General features: G+C 41.7%; 2 protein-coding genes across 2 annotated transcripts in view; one reads left to right on the top strand and one right to left on the bottom strand.

The window, feature by feature from the left end:
* tspan2a (tetraspanin 2a) overlaps positions 1–24,826 on the top strand; it is a 356,749-nt gene that overhangs the window by 170,029 nt on the left and 161,894 nt on the right. The window lies entirely within an intron of this gene.
* tafa3a (TAFA chemokine like family member 3a) overlaps positions 1–24,826 on the bottom strand; it is an 83,362-nt gene that overhangs the window by 9,810 nt on the left and 48,726 nt on the right. The window contains exon 3 of the mRNA XM_068594441.1: positions 22,565–22,677. Within this exon, the coding sequence (XP_068450542.1) occupies positions 22,565–22,676 (112 nt within the window). The 5' untranslated portion in view covers position 22,677. The remainder of the gene's footprint in view (positions 1–22,564; positions 22,678–24,826) is intronic.

The following is a 24,826-nucleotide window of genomic DNA, read 5'->3' as shown; positions in this document are numbered from 1 at the left end:
GGGATAGCTTGAATAGAATATTCAAACTTTGTTTAAGGGATAGATGCCCATGGACAATCGGCAATCACAAAAGGTGCATTGAGCAAAGACAATCATTATAAACAAGCTGATTATCTCGAAAGAGCTCACCGGCGATAACTGGCCGGCGTTACAAATCACAAATCAAAGACGGTAACACAGCGAGATAATATTTCTCTATCACTCCTGCTTTATATTTGAATTAGCTGTCCAAAAAAAAAGATACAGTCAAGGGGAAGATGTCATACTGAAAGCCTATAAAATGTGCTCAACCTTGTCTGCTAGTCTTGCACAATGATGGGCTTCATCGGCTACAGTCTCGCTGTACGTACGCCCACTCTGCTGCGATGTGGAAAGGAGGAGAGGAAGCTACAGAGCGAGCGGCGGCTATGTCTGGCCTGGGACTCTCGGCTCATTAAGGTGCAGGAAGCGGCTGGTCGGAGGAGGAGGATGGGGAGGGGGGGGGGGGGTCTGTGTGGAAAGAGCTGCTGATTAAAACTGGAGCTGCTGGCGAAGGTCGCTGACTCTGAGCCTGGACCCCATACCGCCATGCAGCGTAGACAGGACGAGAGGTCAGAGAGCAGAGCGCGGCGGTCGGACGGAGCCGGTAACGATCCATACGAGAAGAAACAACCATGAACTGCTGTTAGGATATATACTGAGTATGATCTCTGTGAGACAATCGAGCAGCGAAAGCGTTTTGAAAACTTGGGAAGGAACTGAACTAAACTGAAAAAATATATACGACTGAACATTTCGACATGGACCAGGACATCAACTTAATTGGATGGAAAAATGCAAGTGAGATAAATGAATGGTTTTGCATTTCGGGAAACACACGACATATTCGTTTCTCATGCTAAGCTATTAGGATAGCGTGAGGGGAGATGATTGAGGCGGTTGAACCCGCTCTATTGAAGCTACAGACAGGGGATGGTTAGCTTAGCTTGAATTAAACAAAAGAGGTACAAAGTGTTCATTTGTGAGCTTCACAGGTGGGTTTTTGTTTGGCCCCCATTTCTCAAAATGTCAAACGTTTTTTAAATTCAAAATGTGGAAAGGGGGATCAGCAAATCCTCTTTTAACTGTAAATATAAACTATAATACAATATACAACATAACGCAAATAAAATAAAGTATTTGTATTAATCTGTATTCCGATTTTGAACTTATACATTTGCTCTACTTTGGTATAAGTCATTGACTACGAAAGGGTTCCGTATGGCCGTTCAAAAAAAAGAAAAAAAATCTATATTTATTTGAATTGAAGAAGCATTTTAGTGGCGAGAACCTTTGTATGCATAATTTAGCATGTATTCATTATTTATAAAACACTTTGGGCATATCTCACACAACCTGAGGTGTATACATTACTTATATTTACCTCCTTTCAGTCAAACATACATGAATGCATGCGGCTGCGGCTCTCGGCTGTTAAAGGGGGGGGTCAATGTTTTGCTCAAGGACGCTTTAACAACAGCTGGAGCAGCGTTGAACCTCCGGTTCTCTGGCTGTAAAACAGTCTGTCCCAGCAGCAGGGTCACCCTGTTCCCAGTACAAACCCATGCTCTTTATATGGCATCACTGGGAGCAACTGAGTGTGAGAGGCGTGAAGTGTAACACACAGTGTGTGTGTGTCTGTGTAAATGGCTCACAACACCTGTGATCAATACATTTCTATTAAAGCACTTAGGCCTGTCATCAGTTAGAATCACCAAGCAGCGACATCAGCAAGAGGGAGAGATGAGAGACAAAGAGAGGTGAAAGGACAGAGAGCACTAATGAGAACTGGCATGAGGCCCAACCCCTCAGCCAATCAATACCTCTCTGAAGCCCGGCACTCTGCACTACAATCATACGCATCGATCCCTGATTGATAAATTCCAATATGCAACCAGAACCTGCACAGACGAGAGGGGGAAAAAAGGACAAACTCACCTTGTTCTTCCCTTTTCTTAAAACGGTCAAAAAAAACAACCAACCTGTTAAACCTCAACGTATGGCACTTAAATCTGTTTCAAGTTGTTTTAGAGGTTGTCTCCTCGCATTGAAGGATTCTTTATATGTGGTCACATTTAGGTTGATAAAACTTGATTTACAACTTGTTTTTGCTTTTTAATTTAGTGAACACATCGTACAGTTTTTATTTGTGATTGCAGTTTTCCTCTAGTGGCCAAGAGGAGGGTTCTCATGCATTTAATGACAAATATGCCAACATTACACTGAGCTCGAGCCGTCACGGCTGCAAAGTTATGGAAGATAAAAAAAACCCAACAACAACAGGAAATTCAACGGAATTTGGCTGATAGAAAAAGCTCAAATAACTTGAACGTGAAGTATGCAGCGGCTGTATTAAACCGCCCAGAACACCCTTTTACTAAGAGTCAGTGAAATTGGTGAGAGGAGATGCCTGCTCACAGTCCAAAGGAAATGAAAAGACATTTCCCCCCCTCCCCCGCCACAGCCCGTTCACCCTGCTGCCATCGGACGAGTTTATTTTTCCCACCTTGTGTCGTAACAAAGGCACGACAACTCGCACGTACAAACCAAAAGATGAATTCATGCGAGCGGTTATTAAATGAAACTGATGATAAAAGATTTCTGACAAGCGGTCGGTTATTCATAAAACTACTGTGTGTCAAACACTGTGTGTCAAACACTGTGTGTCAAACACTGTGTGCTACGCAGTGCTGTGGATCGGTTTCATGCTGAATAATGTGGCACGGCTAAAAGAAGAAAATACAAACCCGTCATTACTTTTATCAGGATACAGGGCATTTATAAACAAGACTTTACAGTGTGTGAATCCTCTGACACATAAAAAGACGAATTGATGGATGTACTCTCCTTTCAATTTGCATATTTTGCCTGTCACTCGCGCCACTCTCTTTAAATTGATAGTGTTTTTTTCATGCAGCAGTTCACTAACGTGATGACAAAAGAGAGGCTGGGTAAAAGAGAAGCATTTACCTGGGCTTATTTTTTTAAATGCATGTGTACGTCTTTTTTTTTTTTATTCGGGAGGCAATTTGCTTTCACGGGTTTTCATAGTCCAGAACTTCATCCCGAATGACAAAATGATCCGTTTAACTCAACTGGCTGCCAGTCACTTTCACCCACAGTAAATTAAGAATAAATAGATTGGATTGGATTAAATTAAAAGCATTGATTTGACATGGATGACTTTTCTTCGAAAGTGGGATGTCCATAATGAAACAAGTACAGTACACTATACCGGCTAAAGGCAAGCTGACGCTAAATCTGTATTTTTAATGTATGAACAGGGTTCTGACTCATCTCATAGGCCACGTATACATTAAAAATAGGCAGCACTTTGTCAAAATAAATCCAGCGCCAGCTCAGAAAGTCCTGGAGACATCCCAGTGGACGCTGAACCTTATCGTTGCCTAACAGTGTACATTCATTGCTGCACTGCAACTTGTTGCCAGTCGCTGAGTGAAGAGCTTTCCTGTTGTCCTTATCAAAGAACTACTCATGCAGGTTAGGACGAAGCCACGGGTTGCTTTCAGCCTCTACAGCAATCAAACCATTGATCTCACCTGCAGATAGGGAGGCATCAAGAACAACACACTGCTCCGACTGTCAGCTGCATGACTGGCCGGATCATCCTCACCTGGCCAGCCAAGCAGAAGATACAGTAATAGAAGCACAACGGGGGGATGTGTAAGAAAAACACAAGCGCTGCATTGTTTTCTACGCCGACGGGGGAGGCCGAACCGATCGCACTGAGCCAGAATCCGACATAAATCATGTGTCAGATAACAATAATAATACAAAATAATGCATCGGGTGGTATTTGTCGTTGTGACACTGAGGAAGACTTCTGCTTGAAAAATATGTGATCGTTAAGTCCTTAAAAGAGTCGGTCTCTGGGGTGAAATTGTGTGTATGTATTCCTGGAATAGATTAATTTTCTTTGTGCAACAATTCTAGTGTAACATCCTTCCAAAGCTACCAATTTCTTTAACATTTCTGAAGACAAGGTCTTTCTGAAACAAGGTCAAACATACCGGAAGACGTTTCATCTGCTAGCAGGACATGTTTCGGGGTCTAAAACAATGGCCGAAGTTTGAGGGCTCAGACTAAGACGGATGGTAAAACAACATCGCAAACTGCAAGACTGCAAATTGGAAACACAAGACAGAGCCACCTTTAAAAAAAAAAACTGCATACCATCACAAAGGACTTATTAATAAAGTTGACATCCACAACTTTAAAACTATATCAGCAATGGTGAAGTTGTTGTGTTTTTTTAATATGCAAACCTTGCTGTTATGCTGTTATGCAGCGAGAACTTCTGAGATGAATTATTTACAGAAGTGATAAAGTAAGACAGTGTCAGTCGTTTTCTATTCCAACAGGTACGACCTGAGAAACCCAATCAACTCTTCTCCAGCACAGTAAATGTGTGATTTCACAGACAGCGTTAGAGCTGGAACTAAATATTGGCCGGCCAATATTAACTTAACGCAGATGTATGTCTATCTGAATGCATAATGGATGCTCTAGCTTCATAGTTAACTTACAGAAATTAAGAGTGGCATTGATTTTCATATTTTTCGAATGCATCTCTACTGCTACAGCCAAATAAAAGCAAAACATTCATCCAAAATGAATACATCAAATGAATATTGATCAATGTCATTACACTTCAAAATGTTGTTTTACAACAGCCAACAGATGAAAATCATTAATGATGAGTAGTTTTCATTGTGTTGTTGTTTTTTTTGACCAGTCACCGTTCAAGTATTTGAGCACAACCCCAAAATATCATGACAAAAAAATAACAAACACGTCCACAACATGAAGGTTCATGATGTGTCACACAAAGTTAAACAAATCGTGTGCTGGTGCGTACGGTTGGAAGAAAGCACCGAAGGTCATCTACAATAACACGTTACATCTCAGGGTCGTCTGCAGCGAACACTACGGAATATTCTCTCTTCTGTCTTCAAAGTGCTCAGCGGACATAAATGTTTGAATTCATCAAGGGACTACCAAACAAGAAAAGACACAAAGTCTTGAATGTCAACGACCTGTTGCGTGACCTCAGACAGGGAAAAATTCAGAAAAGGTAATTTAATGGCTCGCTCCTCCGCTCTGACGCTCATCCACTGACACCAGAACAACACAAACACTGATAAGGGCAAAATAGGATATATATTTTTTTCTTAATGACTGTGCTTTGAACCACAGGGGAATCAATAAGCAGTGAATAGCGGACCGGATTTATACCGTTATCAACTACACTCCAGTACATCTTCACGCCTACTCAGGGAGCGGAGATTGTATGGGGGAATGTAATTACTGAAGTACATTACAGCTTAAGCATTTTAATAATCAAACCAATTACACAGCCACTTACAGTCACTTATAAAACACACACACTAATCAAGAACCGGGTCATCTAAACAGCGAGAGCAGAGATCACACGTTACAGCCCTTGGTAACCAATCATTTTGAGTGCCCAAAAAACTACAAGCTCAAATCAAATTTGTTGGCCTCCCTGTTTATTATGTTTTGAAATTATGAGATAGAAATAATGACATAGTAAGTCATAATTATCTCAAGTTTTTTTGTTGTTTCTTTACAGGCGGAAATGGGCTCTTATACTTTTGTAATTGTACATTTATACAAACATGAAATATGGCGTCTGCATTTAATCAATCCTGAGCTTGAAGAGCAGTGGAGCTGCTGGTTCTTGCTCGAGGACACTTTGGCATGCGGTCTAGGAGGAGGCCGGAGATGGAGACAGGAATGGAGACAGGGAAGGAAACAGGGAGGGAGACAGGGAAGGAAACAGGGAGGGAGAAAGGGAAGGAGACAGGGATGGAGACAGGGATGCAGACAGGGATGGAGACAAGGAGAGAGACAGGGAGGGAGACAAGGAGAGAGACAGGGAGGGAGACAAGGAGAGAGACAGGGAGGGAGACAAGGATGGAGACAGAGATGGAGACAAGGAGAGAGACAGGGAAGGAGACAAGGATGGAGACAGGGAGAGAGACAGGGATGGAGACATGGAGGGAGACAGGGATGGAGACAGGGATGGAGACAGGGAGAGAGACAGGGATGGAGACATGGAGGGAGACAGGGATGGAGACAGGGATGGAGACAGGGAGAGAGACAGGGATGGAGACATGGAGGGAGACAGGGAAGGAAACAGGGATGGAGACATGGACGGAGACAGGGATGGAGACAGGGAGAGAGACAGAGATGGAGACAGGGAGGGAGACAGGGAGAGAGACAGGGATGGAGACAGGGAGAGAGACGCATTTACAGGACGCCCACTCTCCTCCATGAGCCACAGCCGCCCATACATCTCCATGATAGGAAACAAACTTATTTATCCACTGAGGCGTGACGCAACAAGTCCGGCTTCGGTCGGCTTCAGTCGGCTTTCACCACCGAAGGACTATGAGCAAAACATGCCGTGTGTATTTTCTGTTTCAATCCGACCTCATGCAGCGTGCTGCCAGCCGGCCTTTTCCAGTCGGCAAATGCAGAGGCAGATCAAAATGCTAAAAAAAGAGTCACATCCTGGCCACAGGCCCAGACCGCAGAAACAGCAGAAGCCATAAAAACAGAGGTTGTAGGCCATAAAATGGAGACAGCCTATGAATTAGTAATGATTCAAATCACACTGTTTGCTCCAGATCACGAATACCCATTTTGGTTTACTCCAAAAAAAAACCTCTGAAACATGCTGAACACAACGAACTGCAGCATCTTTCCATGAATAACTGAATCTGGGCTTTTTAAAGACCCTGGCTGCTAATCTCATCCAGACAAAATACTAATTAAAAGGAACTCTGTGTGTGTGTGTGTGTGTGTGTGTGTGTGCGTGTGTGTGTGTGTGTGTGTGTGTGTGCGTGTGTGTGTGCGTGCGCGTGTGTGTATTTAAAATAGTTCCAGGTAAAATAATTCAATGATTCCTTTGCTGCCACATAAGAAAAAAAAAATTGAATGGGGCTGCAAACACACCAAAGACATACTATTATTGGTTTATTAAACATTTATGTCTGGTGAGCAACATGAAGAGAAGTCTCACAAGACCAGAGTTTAATGGGATTACCATATTCAGAGACGATTCACTCATTTCCATCCAGCTGTAAACCTGCTGAGCCGACAATCGAGCCCAGCAAGACCCGAGAAAAGAGCTGAGAGAGAGACTGAAGTACGAGTTAAGTAAAAAAAAAAAAGAAATCCCAGTAATTCCCAACCTGAATATTGTTCAAGATAACAATTAACTTTACTTCTAGATTGTAGAGATATGGCAACGGTGCAGACTCAAGCAAGAACAATGTTAAGGGACAAGAAGCTTGGGTTTAAGTTTCCAAAAAAAGAATTATCACCTGACTTAGTTCAGCATTTTTTAGCTTATAACTTCAGACACATCTCTCTCATTGGCGCTGTTTGATCCCCAACCAGCACCAAACAGCAGGAAAAGTGGAATAAAGTGAAACATTTAGTTGCTAAAGAGTAAAATATTTCCCTCAGTAGTTGGTGGAGACCAAAACTGAGCTAAAAATGGATTAATGAGCTGCATGACAATCAACACTGGTATCTGTCATGAGCTCAGACGGCTAAGGTAACGTTGCTACAGCGCCGCAAATCTACTGTCAATTGAGCGGCCAATCGGGTGGTGTTGTTGTTTGCGTTCTTGTTTTTATTAATCATAACCACAATCTTTCCTTAACCCTACCAGAGTTGCTTTAGCACAACCTTGACGATAGAGAGGCGGCAGATGAGATGTCATGTTTGTGATAGTAAGCAAGGTTTTTACCAAGGTTCCACGAACACTATTGTTCCCTCGTTCAGAAAACCCTAATATGGGTCAAACAACCGATTTTGACCTTTTATTTGGAAGACTTTTTGTGATCCCTTCTCCTATAAATACAGCTGTTTGCAAAGTCTCCTCTTCATTTTCCCATTGCCGCTAGACAACAGAGATGGTAAGAAAATGTTCCATGAAAGTTATATCAGGTTGGACGAAATATAAGATTAACCACCACGTTGACAAATCCTGTGAGGTACCACTATAGGAGTGCTTGCAGTGCATATTTTATTCAGTGCTTTATTATTCCGGGGAGAGCACGCAGACTGAGAATCAACCCAACTGCAACACTAAGCTTTTGAGATCGTACTACTTACAATGCCTAAAAATAAAGTGTGAGCATAGCTCGCTCATGGATCTGTATTCTCTCAGGTCTGTTTTCAGGTGGCAGAATTCCTTCTGTGTTTTAATCTTTGACTCACTGAGGACAATCCATAGAGAAAGAATATAGAAACAGATGAGTGGGTCCTTATATTCCCCGAGTGTATGCTTTAGCGGTTTAGATGAAGTCCATGTCAGTACCATTCATCTAGCTGCCAAGATGCTGGAGCCCACCACTGACTGATCAATTGGAGTCCCTCAAGGAATCATACAGCTTTATAAGTGAAAGGCTACTGAAGTTATTAAACCCGGGGACTACTGCGACAGAGAGGCAGAAAAAGACTCATACACAGACTCAAACCCTTCTGCCAAGGCAGTGTTTTCTTGACACGGTTACTCGTTCTCTAGACAGTCACTGGAAATGTAATAAGGGATGTTCAGACACACTGTCAAAGAACCATTACAGTCGCTTTTTCTCGTTTCAACACATGTGCCGTAGCTTTTAGTGAATAACACTGTGCGTGTTTCATCATCTCATCTTGACATCGCACGAGAGATTCGACCGCACGTTAATAAAAAAAAAAAGGCCTGACACATGTATCCCGTGGTCGTCTATCACTACATGTAGTTTGTTTTACATTAAGATCTGGACGCATCTTCTAAATATTAGAAGGTACTTCACTTGAGGCCGAAGCTGTAATTGAATATCTACAATTTTCATCTAATGGACGACCAGTACTGTAGATGAAGTGCCCTGCTTTTGCATACAAGTTATTGTTGTCATACAGAGGATGCTGAGTATTAGTCAAAGGATTCCTTCTGAAAAGGATCCGTAATGCTGTAATGTAAAAAGGAAAAAGGAATCCTTTATCATTCTGTTCCAACTTGTTCTCTCGTTCAGTCAGACAACATGTATTGAGTTGTTTTCTGTGCTACTTGGACTCTAATTGAAGCCAATAGGATATGAAAAACAAGCAACATTGATTTAAAATCCTCCCAAATTACTGTGAGGATGTAAAAACTGCAGACATCTATTTTCCCAAACTGGTCCTCTCTCTTCAGAATGAAAAAAGGCTACGGGTTGTGGATGGCTGAGGGGGAATCTTGTTGACACAAAGCAGGCGTGATCATGGCTGACCCTTTCTTAAACCAACATCGATTTTACTGAATTGCTTTACCAAATATATTTTGTGGAAGTGTAATTTATCCCTGGATGAGGGTTACTGGCAAGGTTTTTAGAAGGAGGTCAGGATGGGTGGGGTCGCGCATATGAAACGGCGAGTTTTTTTGACACGGGAGACCGGCTCCAACACAAATGGAGCTCTGTGGAGCAATATTTTGATGAGTGGGTCCCCGGCTTTGTTCGTATCTCATTTGTATCTCTTGTTGTGCACACGCAGACACGAGCACCTGGGCAGAGCATAACACATTCATGACAGTGGGTTGTTATGGCTCAAGGATAAACACAATGAAAAACTGAGGGACGAATTTACAAATGGGTTGCAGCCGCTGAATACACCATCAAGTGTGCTCATCTCAAGGTCATTCACAAAAGATATGACAGTGGGTTTTTTCTCACAGTGCAAATACACCACTAATATATGTCGGCTTGGTGCGAGTTTCCCTTTTTTTGTGTGTACAATTGCAATTATTTATGTGGAAAAGTACACATGTTGCTTTTATGTCAAGGTAAGGTGCAGAAGCATTCTTCGAAAACTTCAGGCAATTAATTGAAATGTGACAGAGAGAAAACCAGCAACTCTTAGAAGACGCTAATAATTTACTTGTGGTTGCATGAGGCTGTTGCCGTTGCTCTTTGTGAATTTGACTATTTTTGCAATAAGGCTCAATTACAAAGAAAAGGGCAAATCTCGCAAATGTATGCAAATAGCACAATACCCTACATGTAGCCTATATTTGGGTATATGTATATATTTGTGTAGAAATGCAGTGGACAGAAAAGCTTTCGTGAATTTGCCTATTCATGCAGTTAAAAGGTTTTTTTTAGACTCTTTCTGATGTACATTTCTTACAACACAATATTTCCTGATGCAAATGTATAGTGTCTTAAGTCCAGAACTTATTTACCTCAAACTTCAGGAGCATCCAGAGACCCCTCTTCCTTTAAGTAAGTTGTTTTTGTTTCCCTCATTTCAGGGAATCAATACTTGATTGCTGTGCTTCATAAGTAACATCCCTGGTTTACAGTAACGCATAATATTAATATTATAGCGTGCATGAAAGTGGATTTCCTATCGAGCGATCAAACAGCTCCACCATTGGTCTCCATCGAGGCAGACAAAAGAGAAGCCGGAGATGCTCTCCTCCTCTGGTTTCTCATCCGACATGCACACGTGCTGGTTATCTGTCAAGCAGACGTCATGTCTGCTCTAAACGGCTGCGTCGCTGCTCTCCGACTGGATTCCCATGTTTTTCATCTCGAGCAGATTCCACTGATGCCTTTCAGAGCTGAGTGACAGACACAGTGTCATGAAACACAAAGGATTGGTTCAACTGAAAAGGGGACGGGGGTCCCCAGTTAAACTGTATATTTCTGTCACAATGACAGGGACACGACGATCTAAAAAAAAAACGGAGACGCACCCTCCCTCATCACACGGAGGCCTAGGTGGAGACAACACACTGCTTTTAAACATAGAACAACAAGCAAAGTTTGAAAACTAAAAGGATGGTTTGCTTTAAATGACTCATAGCTGAGGATCAGAGATTATTCTCCTCTAAATCAGACTGTCATGTAATTGCATTAACAATGCTGCTATCTGAGGGGTATATTTAACCAGTCTCTCTAAATCAAAACCTCGCCCTGGAAAACAATATCATCTTGTTAGCGTCGATGCAGCCATCGCCGCTGATCCCCTGCTGAATTGTGGGCCGCCTGTGGACACTATTAAAGGAGCATCTGACCTGTCCACCCACTGACAGCTCAATATAAATGTTCCTTTTTTTAATAGACCATCTTGCCGAAAATATGTCGACAAACCTTTTAAAAAAAAAAAGAAAAAAAGAAGCCATTTCAGGAGAACTCCAATGGTTCCACCCATTACATTTTATGCTCCAGTCCATTCACATAAACTTGATGCTCAGCCTCGGTTGCTGTTTTTATGGTCCGATGTGGAAACCCGGCACTGCACTTCATTCCTGAGGAGGTGTGAGCCAGAAGGCAAAACGTCATGGAGCGCAGCCGGAAGATGGAGGCAAGCAATTGATGTACTGCATTTTAGAAGCTTATATTTCACTTTATTCAGTCAGTATCCAGCCTCTAGTGAATAACTACCAGGCCATAGCGTAGCATTACTTTAAAAGAAGAAAAAAAAAAAGAAACCACCCAAGGCGGAACAGCTGACGAGTTCCTCTCCGACTTCCCTCTCAACATCGCCTGACTACAGATGAGCACTCATAAATGTCTGTCAGGATTTATATTATCAGACTGCGTGGAAAAGAGGTTTCGGGGGACAGTTGTTAAGGCAAATGGATTATATTTACGATTGGGGGGCTGCATATCTGTAATAGTAAGAACAAGGAATTAGCGTTGAGAGAGGACATTAAACTTCCCCGACATGTTCTTCCGACATCTTGAAATAATACTATATGCCAATTTGGAGACAGATGTTGAGCTGTTGGAACCGGTCTTAATGACGACAGAGTTGCAAGAAACAGCCCCGAAGAGGGAAAAAGGAAAATACTCAAGATTAAATTCAATTGATCATGACGAACGCGTCATTTCTCGAAGCTAGCTGTCAGAATGTTCTTTTGCTCAGAATGTGTGCATCAAAATCAAGACAACTGTGCCCCACACTTAATTTCAGAACAACACTTCCCATGTGTCGGGGGGATGTAAACAGGAAGCTTAATGTTGCCTCACTATTGATTCAGTGAGTTACGTTGCAGGCTACATCATGAGGCTTGTTGTTTTTTTTAAATTTTAGGCAGTAGCAAATTAGCACTAATGAAAAGATGATGTATCTGCTATTAGCCGGTCCTGTTTGCACTGTACCCTTGCACACACAGAGCTCTATCTCAATATTACTTTTCACTGATGAAAATGTAAAAACGTGATTCTCAAGCAGGCGCTGTCGTTAGGACCAGTTTTCTTTTTCTCTTTGAATCCTAATTAGATTGACAGACACGGAGAAGTGCTCGCTGATTCATGAGAATATGTCTATCATGTCTGTGTGTTCAGATTTAGCTGAATTATGACTCCAAGAAAGGACGCTATTTAAGGCATTCAATTATGTGTAGCAACCACTGCTGCCGCCGTAGCTGTTGGTAAAATATAAACTCCCCTCCTCTTGTTTTCAGAAAAATCTGCACTCATCTCTGTAAAGCACATGCCAGTATTCTTTGCGCTTTTAAATGTGCTCTGTAAATGAACTGGCACGACGTGACTCCACTGCCAATCGGGCACTTTGAATGAAGCTGATTTGGATACTGGTCTACATTTGGACTGATTCATAATGAATCAGCCTTTTGTAACTTGCAAATAGCAGCATCACAGAAAGATGTACATACCTTGCATACTTCTAACTTTTATTGGCGATTCTTCTGCCTGAACTCCTGATAAACTCAGCAGGTGGTCGATGCTCTTTGAAGTCTGTAATCCCCCCCACCCCCACGCACCGCGGGAAACATCCAGACATCAGGTTGTAAATATAAAATATGTCCGATAAGATCGGGGCAGCTCCCTTGACTCAATCACCGTGGTGGTGAGTGAGTTTGTAAGCCCCTCTCCAACGACCAGGCAATCTGCTCGGACCATCAGTTCAGACCTATTTCCTCATGTGTCGCCTGCTTTACAGGTAAATGCTACCTTTGACTTTGAGGCACTAGTTTAGAGCTCGACGGTGAGCATGCAAACCTTCCCGAAAAAAGTTCAATGTATGATCTTTGCCTGCTTTTCTTTCTATCCGTCCTCCGTCTGACTGGTTCTTGCACAAACACGTCTCCGGCTTCTCTAAGTATGGCTGCACCTGTCTGCACCTGTTTGCACATGACTCAGACAGCGCTGCCTGCTGCTTTGAAGCTATTTAAACCGCTATGATACACTCTTAGAGACATATCCAGTGTGTGTGTGCGTCACTCACGGGAGACACTCGGCGAGAAACCATTTAGCGTAACACAACTAAACCCCAGCTTTAACATGTGCCATTCTTCTAGCCTACGGCGGCTCATTAAATATGTGTGAGCTCGAGATGTTTTATAGAAGTAGACGTGAGAGAAGCGAACGCGTAATCTGTGATTTCATGGTGGAATACATGCTGCTGCTGAAACATTCATAAAAAATTGGGAGGATAATGAGATTTTTTGGGGGGATTCAAGCAAAAACATGCTTAAGATGCTGTAAGCCACCAACCAATCACCTCAGCACTTAATTATTGTTCAAGCTGTCGGGCTATTAAAATCCAACACATCCTCAAACCTAATCGACAGAATAATTAGTTTGCCAATGACATGACATGTATGACCGAGTACTGGCAAAAAAAAGCCCACTTTATTAAACTGTCACAGTTTTAAAGATATGGTTAAAGTATATATTGACTTGGTTTAAGTTATGCAAGTCAAGCTACATATGTTAATTCAAATAACTTAATGATATAAGTCAATATCAACTTAGGTTTTTACACAAGACGTGCACGTTGTGAACGTCGTGTTCCCCCTGAAGAAAGTCCTGTGTGTGTAGAGTACGTTAGCAGAGTTAGCCCTTGTCTGCTATGCTAGCTACTGAAGGTATACTGAATGTGTACACATGCTGCTTTTGCTTGATTTTTAGCCTGCGATCTGTAGCTCGATCTTCTTTCTTTATCTCTTTAACCTGTTTTGGCTGCTGAACCAGTTTGACATTGTGTATATATCCTTCAAACGCATATTGTGTAGACCCTGCTGGCTTGCTTCTCTCGGATATCCTTTTTTCGTTTTCCCAAAATTAGCAAAGTGTTACTTCGGAGAGAAGAAGTCAAACTAAAAACTGAGATGAGAGTTAATAATCTGTTTGCACAGAGAACCAACACGGCTGCTTTCTCTTCACACATTTTATCAAAGCTGTTTTATGAGCGTTAGCTTCATTCATAAAGAAAATGTGACCTTTTGTACAGTAAGATATTTATAAAATAACCCATATAGGAATGCGGGAAAGGACAAACTCAGGCTCGGAGGTAGACGTTCACTGTATTAACTTAATAATGGATCATGTTTTTGGCATTTCGTGGTTAGTATCTTAAATAAGGATATAAACCAACAATTATCTGAGCGGCAAATGAAGTACGTTGGATATGTGATTTGTATTAATGAGTTTAAGCGTTGATTGACATGAACATAGAAACAGAGTCTACAAAGAGATGCGTGTTGCCAAAAAGGCTTCCAACACCAGCAAATATCAATACACTAGTTATTATTTTTAGTCAACTAAAGACAGTTTTTGATGAATTGTAATATCATTTTAAAAAATTACAGTATTAAAACATTTGTGTGTGAATTTACATAAATAGAATGCTCCTTTATATGGTCTTTAAGTCTATTGATTTTGATTTATGTAGGTATATAATATATATTCCATAAATGTCAGTCAATTGATTTGAGTTATTATCATTCAGGAGGTGTGATGAACAGTGTATTCACATTAAGTTCACGGGTTTCCCGTCCTTACTTTAAAATTATTAGCAAAAACACCAGAGCATATAGGAACAATACGTTTGAAAGCTGAACAACCTCGTCATGATACATAAAAATCTAATAAATTACTGATTCCAAAGTTAATGTTATATAGCAACATCTGTAGAGCAGTGAATCACCATCACTAACAAATTAATCGCTTTAGAAATTCTTCAACACATTAAAGGTCCAACAGAGCGGAGACAAGGAGTGGATAATTTGAAAGGGGACTGTGGCTCCTCGTGCTAAGCTTCAGCCAAGCACAGCCCATTAACAGCAATACAATTGACTAACTTTAAAGGAGGTTGCTCTAATTGCTGGGTAAGGGCAGGCTTTTAGTTTGTAAGACCCAATTACCGCCATGCTGTTAGTACTTCTCTGCTAATTGCATTCATCAGCTCAAATCGTTATCACCAGGCTCTCCTTCGATTTCTATCAAAATCCCCAAATCCTCATTTCGTGGGGTTTCAGAAAAGCCAGAGGTAACTCATAATGTAGCCAGGAATAATGGGTTTACATTTAAGCTGTAATTAGAGAGGAGATGGAGATAGAAGGCTGCTTGCCTATCTGATTCTGACACAGTATGAATCCCGTCTGCCACAATAAAACACAGAGACAGAGTCTACTTTAAGATGTTGTACAGGTAGAATACAGATACCGATGAATACAAAAACTAAAAAACACAAGCTGTAAATGAGCCAACAGTTTAAAGGCAGATGATCTAAAACCATCATTCTCAAGATGCTCTTCTACAATGTGTGTTAATAAGCTGATGTTTGGGGGGAAAACTAATTAATGAACTGCTTCATTTTTGGTTAAAACTGAGGGCGAGTGCACCTGAAATGTTAATAATAATACCTCAACCTCCAACTGCAGAAGTGTAAACCAGTAAAGACCTTGACTTTGGATTTGGCTCTCTTACTCTTCAAACTATGTATGACGCAACATTGAGTTGTGTGTTTTAACTGCACACACACAGAGAATAAATTATGTCTACTAGATCAGCAACTTTATTAAACATACGCAACCGTCCCAAAATGCATTGCATCTTCTCTTTCTAGGTTAAAATAAATAATCGGTTGGATAAAATTACAATTGACAGCGAGAGGAAAGAAATGTACTGTAGAAAACATATTCAACACTAAGATACAACAGTAAATGTTGCACTATCTGCACTTTCTGGACCACTGGTTACTGTTGTTCTGTTTTCTTAATGTCTTCTTTTTTTTTGTCTTTTATATTTATCTTTTGTACATGGCCATTAAAGCTGATTCTGAATCTGAAAAAAATAGAAATATGTTCAAATTTGAAATCAATCTGTTTTCAAAGGTGAGCCACCATCGATTATGTGATGCAGAGAATGTGTATTGCTTGAGTTTACGTCAGTGTGAACAGTGTCCTGTTAATTACTCACTGTTTAGTATGCAGGAAGCGGTCCATACTGATTGATGTAGTAGGCAGTAGGTTAGTATGCAACTCCGAACATAACCCTTGATATACTTTCGAATCTCTTCCCCAAAGGGGGTCCTGGCCAAAGATGGCGGCGTCAAAGTTTCCCCACATAAAAGACACAGACAACAGGCTTCACAACAAAACATTGTTCACACATAAAAGAGACGACACACTTAAAACGAAACCAAATCGTCAATCACAGAATGATGTGTCAGGACATGAAAATGAAGTCCTCAGTACAGCCCCTGCCATCGCTGTGTGAATGGGTGTAAACGATGTCGTGGTAAAGCGCTTTGAGTGGTCGAGAGACTGAAAAGGCGCCGTTCAATTCCATTCACCATTCAAATGATCCGTAATCCTGTTTTTAAAATCTCGCATGCTTACAGACACACACAGCCTCCGCGGTCCTCTTGAGCTCCCTCGCAGTATAAATAGGAATCATGTTTATGAAACCATAATTCCCTGGAAAAAAAAAAAAAATCTGCAGATGCATACAAGGTCTTTTCAGTTGTGCTATCACCATAACATTACCCACATGATAAAAAGAACAAGCTCAGGAGTGAACTTTGGTTTCCTCTAAGCAAGTGAATAAAACTATTGACATTCTCTCAGCACACACACACACTTCCCCTGCTGCCCTCCGCTGGCGACACAACCACACACACACACACACACACACACAGGGCCACACGCAGACACTCATGGCTCATCTATACAGCTGCCATTCCGATGCGTATAGCACAGGACGTTTGATGGTTTTCTAATCTCGCGAGCTGCCACCGGGAGATGGGGCGAGCTGACCCCTGTCATCCCCACAGTGCATCTCAAACAGCCCCCACATCTCCATCTCAATCTCCCTCCACTTCGCTATCTCCGTCTACCATTGTGTCCTCCACCTGCTCTCCAAATGTCAGGACGAATGCTCGGCAAGCCGCAAAACCCCCCCCCCCCCCGCCCACGAGTCCCCAGGGCCGGGGTGACCTGCTCTTCCGCCGATTGGTATAATGTCATGCTACCCGCGGGCAAGGGTTCCACGCTGACCTGCTGTGCGGGGGCGTGTGCGGCGTGCCGGCTGATGTACGCCGCAACCCGGCATCTCTGCTGCTGGGTCGCGGCGTACCGCGTTACTGGGCTCATTACGGGCCAGTACACTGGAGGAACTTGTGTACTGGAGCTCTTGACGAGAAATAATGAGGTAGAAAACGTACAGGATCCAGTTGGCTGGGATCAACATCTTTCTCCACCAAAATGTTTCCTCATCTGAATTTGTGTTTGTTTCGGGTTAATTTGCGTGAACTGAACGGCCGCACATACCAGTGGCTTGTTCTCAGTCAGGCTTTATTCATCAGATGGTTCTCGTTCCTCCTCTATTGCACTCTTTTGGGTCTTTTTCTTCCTTCGATTAATGCCTTTTGACCTTATAAAATCATCTCGTTGTGAAAAATACTGAATCCTTGAACTGGCAAAGTGGTGCAAAAATGTCAGGCATGTTTGTGTGGTAATATTTTACTACATTTTGTCAGTTTGAGGCTTCGTAGAATATTAATAAAGAGAAAAGCGGAACGTGGTTAATAATGATGGGACTACCAGGCAGTATAAAGATGAAGTTATTTTTCCAATCCTCTTGCAACATCTATTTTAATATTCCTTCACTAGTAGACTACAAAACAAATATTTTCATTGCTCAAAAAACACAATGACTAAATCTACCAGAGAGCGATTCAAAGTTGGACTGTCTGAATTATACTATTTGGAATTTCTAGAATAATCAAAGTCTTTTGACACTGAAAAAAACAACTCAGCTGGCTGATTTTCATCAAGAGCCACCAACCATGAAAATCTCTCTTCACAGCCTTTTTCCTTCCAGACTGGAACACAGAAACAATTCTAATTTATCTACTAAGCATATTCCAATTCACATTTTTTAATAATGTAGCACATCTTAATATGTATTTTCCACAAAACATTTTTCAATAATCTTACTGGGACAATGAAGGGGGGGGAAAAAGTTCTTGAAAAAAGTTTAATTTTTTAAAGGTATACTTCTATTAATTCGTGCTCCGGAGAATCGGTTTGTTCCTAATATGAAACACTGAAAAGGAAAAAGGGGAAAGCCAATTTGCAGAGAATACAAAAAAAAATCCCCTGAAGCACGAACAATCTGCTTGAGAATGAACCATTAGAGTGCATCCCACTGTTTTTAAAAAGTCTCTACCATAAGCAAATATGGAAATATTCCTCTGAATTCAAATGAGAGCCAGCGCGCAGTTCCATCTTATTAATAAGGCAGCACGGCCCCTCGTGTGCATGTGAATGTCGAACGGGACCTTGATATAAACCCAACGTAAACCTGAGCTCCAAAGTCATTTTGATTCCAATTTGTGGAGTTATCCACGAGCCATGTGGCTTAATGCTTTATATTTAAAAATGTAACAGAGTTTACGACCTGTAAACGGCACTGCTCGGAGCGCTGTTATCTCAAAAGGGGGGAGCCGCTGCCACTTTACATCGCAGCCTCAGCGGGAAAGGTTTTTCATGCCCTTTTTTCCTTTCTCCCACATTTCACATTTCCCCCCTCGCAGACACTGACCAAGTAACAACAGAGCTTGATTACTGTTTTTCAAATGGGATGGAGTGAGATATTGTTTAGAAGAAGAAGAAGAAGAAGAAGAAGAAAACAAAGTATCCAAGTATCTAAATAGCTGAGTAATGAGGCCGCAATTTGACCCGGTCACACCATCAGTCTAAATCCTATCGACAGGACCAAAACAAATTGCACGGCCGAAGGGTACTTGTTATCACGCTCACTCTCTATCCAGACCACTCTCCTCTCACCCTTCCCCTCCCTCGCCACTCTTTCATGACTAGCTAATGAATGCAGATGGTGCTCTGGGGGATGCAGTGGTCTTATTACAGGGGGTTATGTGTGCGCGCTGGAAGCTCAGCGGGCTCCAGTCAGGCCGCGGCGAAAGGTTCGATTGCTTTGGCGGAGCCCCCACCTCAATAAATAAAGGGGCTAAAGAGGTTTGTTTGCTAGGTCCACCTTGACTTGACCTCCGTAGCTCAGGCACGGGGCTGCGTGATTACCTAAGTGTCAGTGCAACCCGGAGAGAACGCGGCCGGGCTCCTTGTGTTGGCCTCCTCTCGCCGTCTGAAGAATTCACAGATGAGCGCAAAAAAAAACACAAACACAGAAGAGCGGGACGAATGCAGAACCAAAGAGACGGCGATGTAAGCCGGAAGATTAAACTGTTTATCCTCATGTTGGCGGTCACACAAGTGGGATTTACTCCTCTTCTGTCAGTAATCAGGAAGTATTTTCAGAAAATATGTAATGTATTGATTCGATCGAGGGGCGGAGGAGGAGGAGGGAGAGGGTGGGGGGGGGGGTCAATCTTTTTGATACAAAGTGCCTGTTTTAAATGTTCCTGTTTATCAGTGTGCCCTCTCAGCATGAAGGTTAAATATGACACCACATCAAAATTAGATCTCAGATGGATCTTTGACGTTATTCCATCCATAGCCATTTAGACTTAGCAAGGTAAAATCCATTGTAATTATACAAGGCTGCCTTCCTTATGGACGCGTCCATATCTGAGTGGAAATCATTACCCCTACCAACCTTTCACCAATCGTGTTCATCAGCAATAAACATAACAAATTCTGGAAAGAATGCAACGGGCCATATGGAAGGAAGTGTAAAGCCGGTCTTCGCCGAATACCGACAATAACAAGCTGCTGATTTAATTCGGCATGCAGATGAAAGGGCACTTCAACATCGACGAAAAGAAAATCCTTTGCACACTTATTGCTCTCGTGTGACATTGGTACTGCATGCTAATGGTGGCATGCATGTCTAATGTGCATTGGATTGTCACATGAGAAGGTGGAAAGTAAACAGGTGGTGCCCCTGTGAGCGATATGGAGTTGCGGCGGCCATTCATGCTGCTTTTACAGCCTCGCAGCCCGGCTGCAGGAATCGCAGCGTTAGTGAGGCTGACCGCTGATGTTCTGACTCGCGACCAGCGTTCCAGTTCAAAGGTGTCGGATGAAGGTGAGATCAGCTCTGAGCAGACCTTTTAAGTTCTTTAAACTCAGAAAAGCATTTCTGTACTGCGCACACGAGCATTGTTGTGTTGAAATGCATTTCTCAAATTGTCACTACACTATTGTATAAAACATCATGTTAAGTTGCAGCATTCACTGCACACCTCATGCATATTGCACACTTCATCTGGCAAGGTTTTAATTTAAACAAGAAAATGAAATGGTGAATCTTTGGACAAACATTGGACTTCTACACCAGAAGCAGCTTTCCAAAGTCACTGTTGTCTCTGAGCTCATGTCTTGGACTTTCACATGTGAGTACACAACAGTAAAGCAGATATATTGTTTGAGTATGTGAAGATTAGTAAATTGTGTATACTTTATTGTCATAGTACATAGTGTGAATCAACATACGAACACATGTACCGGAACTCGTAAAACATTTAATCAAAGTAAGAAAAATATGATGACAGCGTTAATCCTGCTGCCACAGTTTTTTCTTCTTCGACCACCAGCCTCAAATGTTATCAGTGGATTATATGAGATTATATTGGAAAATGAGATGATAGATTTCAGGTGGTATGACCCTACTCTCCCTTCTGATTGTCTCTAACAGCTGTAATCATCTATTGGAAGGCTGGATCACTACAGGAAGGTTCAATATTGTCAGACAGCAACTTCTAGTGGTCATAGTAATTATGACGGGAGCAAAAGAGGAAGTCGGGTAAAGAAGACCTCCAACCAAACGCTGAAATAGACAAAATGATTAGAATGAACTTTGTAAGGACTTAAATAAACTATGAAAGGGTTAAAGTGACAACCAGATCGGACAAAGCTGTGGAAGCGACCTGGTAGCAATAATTACACGGTAACCCGCCTTAAAGTATACGATCGTTTATGGTCTGTTTTACTCTAAAGGGGACAAATATTTAATGAATAAACATCATGCTGTGTTAAAGAAGACTTGAAACTAGCGATTGGGACCATAAACTCATGTTCACAATGTTTATTAAAGTTATGAATCAAGTAAGAAGGACGGCCATTTTCTCATAACCTTCTATGAAATCAAACTTCTCTTCTTTTGCTGGTCATGTTTTCAGCTAACGTGCAGCTGTGTCCCTCCAGCCAACGTGTGCCTCTCGTAGTGGAATAAGACTCGTTATTTCAATGTGTGGTCACAGTTCCTACCAATGTGCCCAGGGGATAAGGCCATCTCCCCATTAAGGGAAATAACTTTGAAAGGTATTGTACCCCGCCACACACAGAAAGGCACACACGCGTGCACACACATTTACTGTACTGGCATTACTTTTTTTCACGCGATGCTTGACTTGCATGGCTGCAACCTTGAATATGTGCTTTGCAGGTGAGCAGAGACCCCAAGAAGGCTTGGCTAATTGTATAAATTTCCATTGAAAAAGTCTGTGAGGTGAACTGTGGCCAACACATGATCCTGACCTGAGCTGCGAGGAATTGGTTTTGATTGTTTCTCACAATGCAGTCAGCGAGAGAACTATGTATAATCCATTGGATTTACCCTACTAGTGATGTGCTATAATGTTATTTATGTTGACATAATTGGATGTATCATATCTGGTATGATGCATCTTACGGTGGTATTGTGAAGATTTATTGTTCAGGGTAAAAATGAATGGCTGTAAAATTTCTATTTTTAGGAGCTTTTTTTCCAATTTGTTTTCATAAAACCTTTTCTAAAAGCGTTAAACACGATCAGAGAGTCAGTTTATTGTCTCCACATACATGGCTTGGGAAATTCATTCATTCAAAAAGTAGGTATGCAGGGACAATCAAAGAGTAATGTTCTGTTTTCTCATTCATTTAAAGTCATTAAAGTAGATTCAGCAAAACACATAAAAGATATTGCAAATGCATTGTGTATTTCATATTTCTTGTTTCTCTTATCTATCCTGCTGGTATATTTGCACAGGTTGGTGATGCTGCTGTTTGTTCTGCCTCTCTTCTGGACGTCAAAAGCTCCCAAAATACAATAAAATCTCTGTTTTTTTTTCAACTTTTCACGGGAATTGACTGAAATATGGACAATATGAATTAACAAACTTATACCAGAATGTTTCTTTAATCCTCATCCTCTCCACTTAAACCGTTGGTAGCAGACTTTGGTGGGTCTAAGCAAAATGCCCTGCAGAAATAACCCTGAGGAACACACGCTGTGTTGTACGTTACCTATGTGGCTTCTGTGTGACGATGCACTGGTCAGTTGTCCCCACAGAGACACCATACAGACGGTCAGCAGCAGCGCCCTTCTGCACATGCTCTGTAGGTCCCTCTCCCGCATTCTGGAGGGGAAAAAAAAAGAAAGGAAAATGTATTCAGCGGTGTGCCATATTTGTAACACACAAACACTCAGATTTGCAGGTTGGCTCACTTGGGCGCATGCCAACAAGCTCCCAAAGCTTCAGCTTGGCAGTCAGAGGTGGTCAATTATAGTAAGTCCTGAAATCACAACGCTTGGATCTGCAGAGCTTTAAGTGGACTCCTTTCCTGTGTTGAGGATTTAGCCTGCTGAGAACCACACACAATAAGGTTCCCACTGGTGTAGCTTCTGCCAGGAAATGCAAATAAATACCACAATAACACATATCAGCGACAGCATTAGGGCCCAGACACACACGATCGCGGCAATCAGTGGATTTGCTCCCACCGTTGGAGTCAATCTGCGCTAGTGATTATGCAATGAGTTCAGCTTTGATAAACTTTGACATGCAGATTTGCTCCGTTGAAGAAAATCAAGTAGTCTCGACACTGCTGACTGCTGACCTTTGAAGGCAGAGAGCAGAGTCCAGCGTATTAGCTCTGCTGCACGAACCGGCTTTATTTAACTTCCTCTTTTGCAGGATGACCATGTCCAGAGAAGAGGAATGATTTGCAAACAGTCAAGAGTTGATTAAGGAAATACCTCCTCTGAATAACTTAATGTTCCATTAGCAACCGTGCTAACACGCTTGCTAGCAATCACTTAGCAAGCTAGTTTTTCCCCAAAAGCTAGTTTTCCCCCACAAGGTAAGAGGTTTTTGATAAGCCTGTCTTTCAGACATCTGCCTCTGAGATTTCTGCCTCCACCGCAAGAAAGCGCTGCAGGGATGACAAATTCTGTAGCTCAACCTGCTAAGTTAGCATTGCACTGTAAGTTAGCATCGCACTGGTTCCATGGACAAAAAGCCAATGGGGTTTTGGATTATTGCAGAATGCTTGGTGAACACAAGTTGATAATGATTTTTACATGTTGTCCAGCGACCAGTCTTCCCAAATGAACACCACCAAATTACGGTTAAAGCGTCAAATTGCGATCGCCAGAATGCAGCGTGAGGCTAAACACACTACACCTCGGTCGCGTGACTTATACGACCCCACAGCTAAACAACAATTTGTTGTCTCATTTAGCCATTTGTTAGCAATCGTCTATTAAGTGGCCGTAATTATTAACACATTTTTTATCATATTACAAAACAGTAAAATCTCTTAAACTTGTGAGATTTACAAACTTATTTCAGGCATCAAACCAAAACCCACTTTAAAAAAGAAACATTGACTTTGAAATAAGGGAAGCAAAAGTAATCCAATTCTATTCACCTGTAAACCTACAAAACCTGGACCAGTAAAAACTATTTACCAAGGTTTATCTCCACGAAGCAAGTCCAACAGTTTTACTTCAAAACTTTAATAAAATTCACCCAAAAAGTCTGTGTTGTTGACAGAAAAATATCATGAATTGTGTTTACAGTTTTCTTAACAGTAAAATGTCTGCCTGTGTGTGTGTGTAGTGATAGGTTTATCTAGCTAAAGTGACTTATTGTACGTTTTCATAGTTATAGTTGCCATATTTTGTTATTCATGTGCTGAGTAGAGAGGTCGAGTCCAGGGAAAGTATCTATACGTATAATAATAACAGTGCAGGTACTGTGAAGCTTTGAATTTAAGCAACAAACCCTTAAAATCCCGTTAATAAGGTTTGGCTTTGCGAGAATACAGGTGATTTGACAGTAGACTATCAACCTGTGTCCTGTGTCTGACAGTTTACTTGTCCCCTGAAGTGTAGCAAAGTACAGAAGGTCAATTAGATCCGTTGGATCCTGATGGATCATGTCGCTGTGTCCGGGATAATTAATAGTGATGAATAATTAATAAAGGTAGTGCCTCGCTCACTTTGGAGATGCACATATTGTTCCCGCTGCTGAGTGACGGCTACAGGTGAGTGATGAACGCAGATGACAAGATCTTACAAACGGCCGCACGCCGCAAAAGAACTTCAGATCCTTTTAACTTAAAGTATATACAGCATGTATACACATATACTTACTGCCGTATTCCTCCACCAACCAGTCACGTTGCAGTTTAAATCTATGACCGTCAAAAATGTCCTATTATCCAATTCGACATTTGTGTGAAATTGTCATGCTTAGCATGTGAATTATTGAGTCCAAAAAC

Source organism: Clinocottus analis, unplaced genomic scaffold (assembly GCF_023055335.1).
Source record: "Clinocottus analis isolate CAN_PGR_092001 unplaced genomic scaffold, fCliAna1.0.p SCAF_3, whole genome shotgun sequence".
NCBI lineage: Eukaryota > Metazoa > Chordata > Actinopteri > Perciformes > Cottidae > Clinocottus > Clinocottus analis.
The sequence above is the reverse complement of the archived record's forward strand: the minus strand, read 5'-3'. Positions and strand labels throughout refer to the sequence as shown.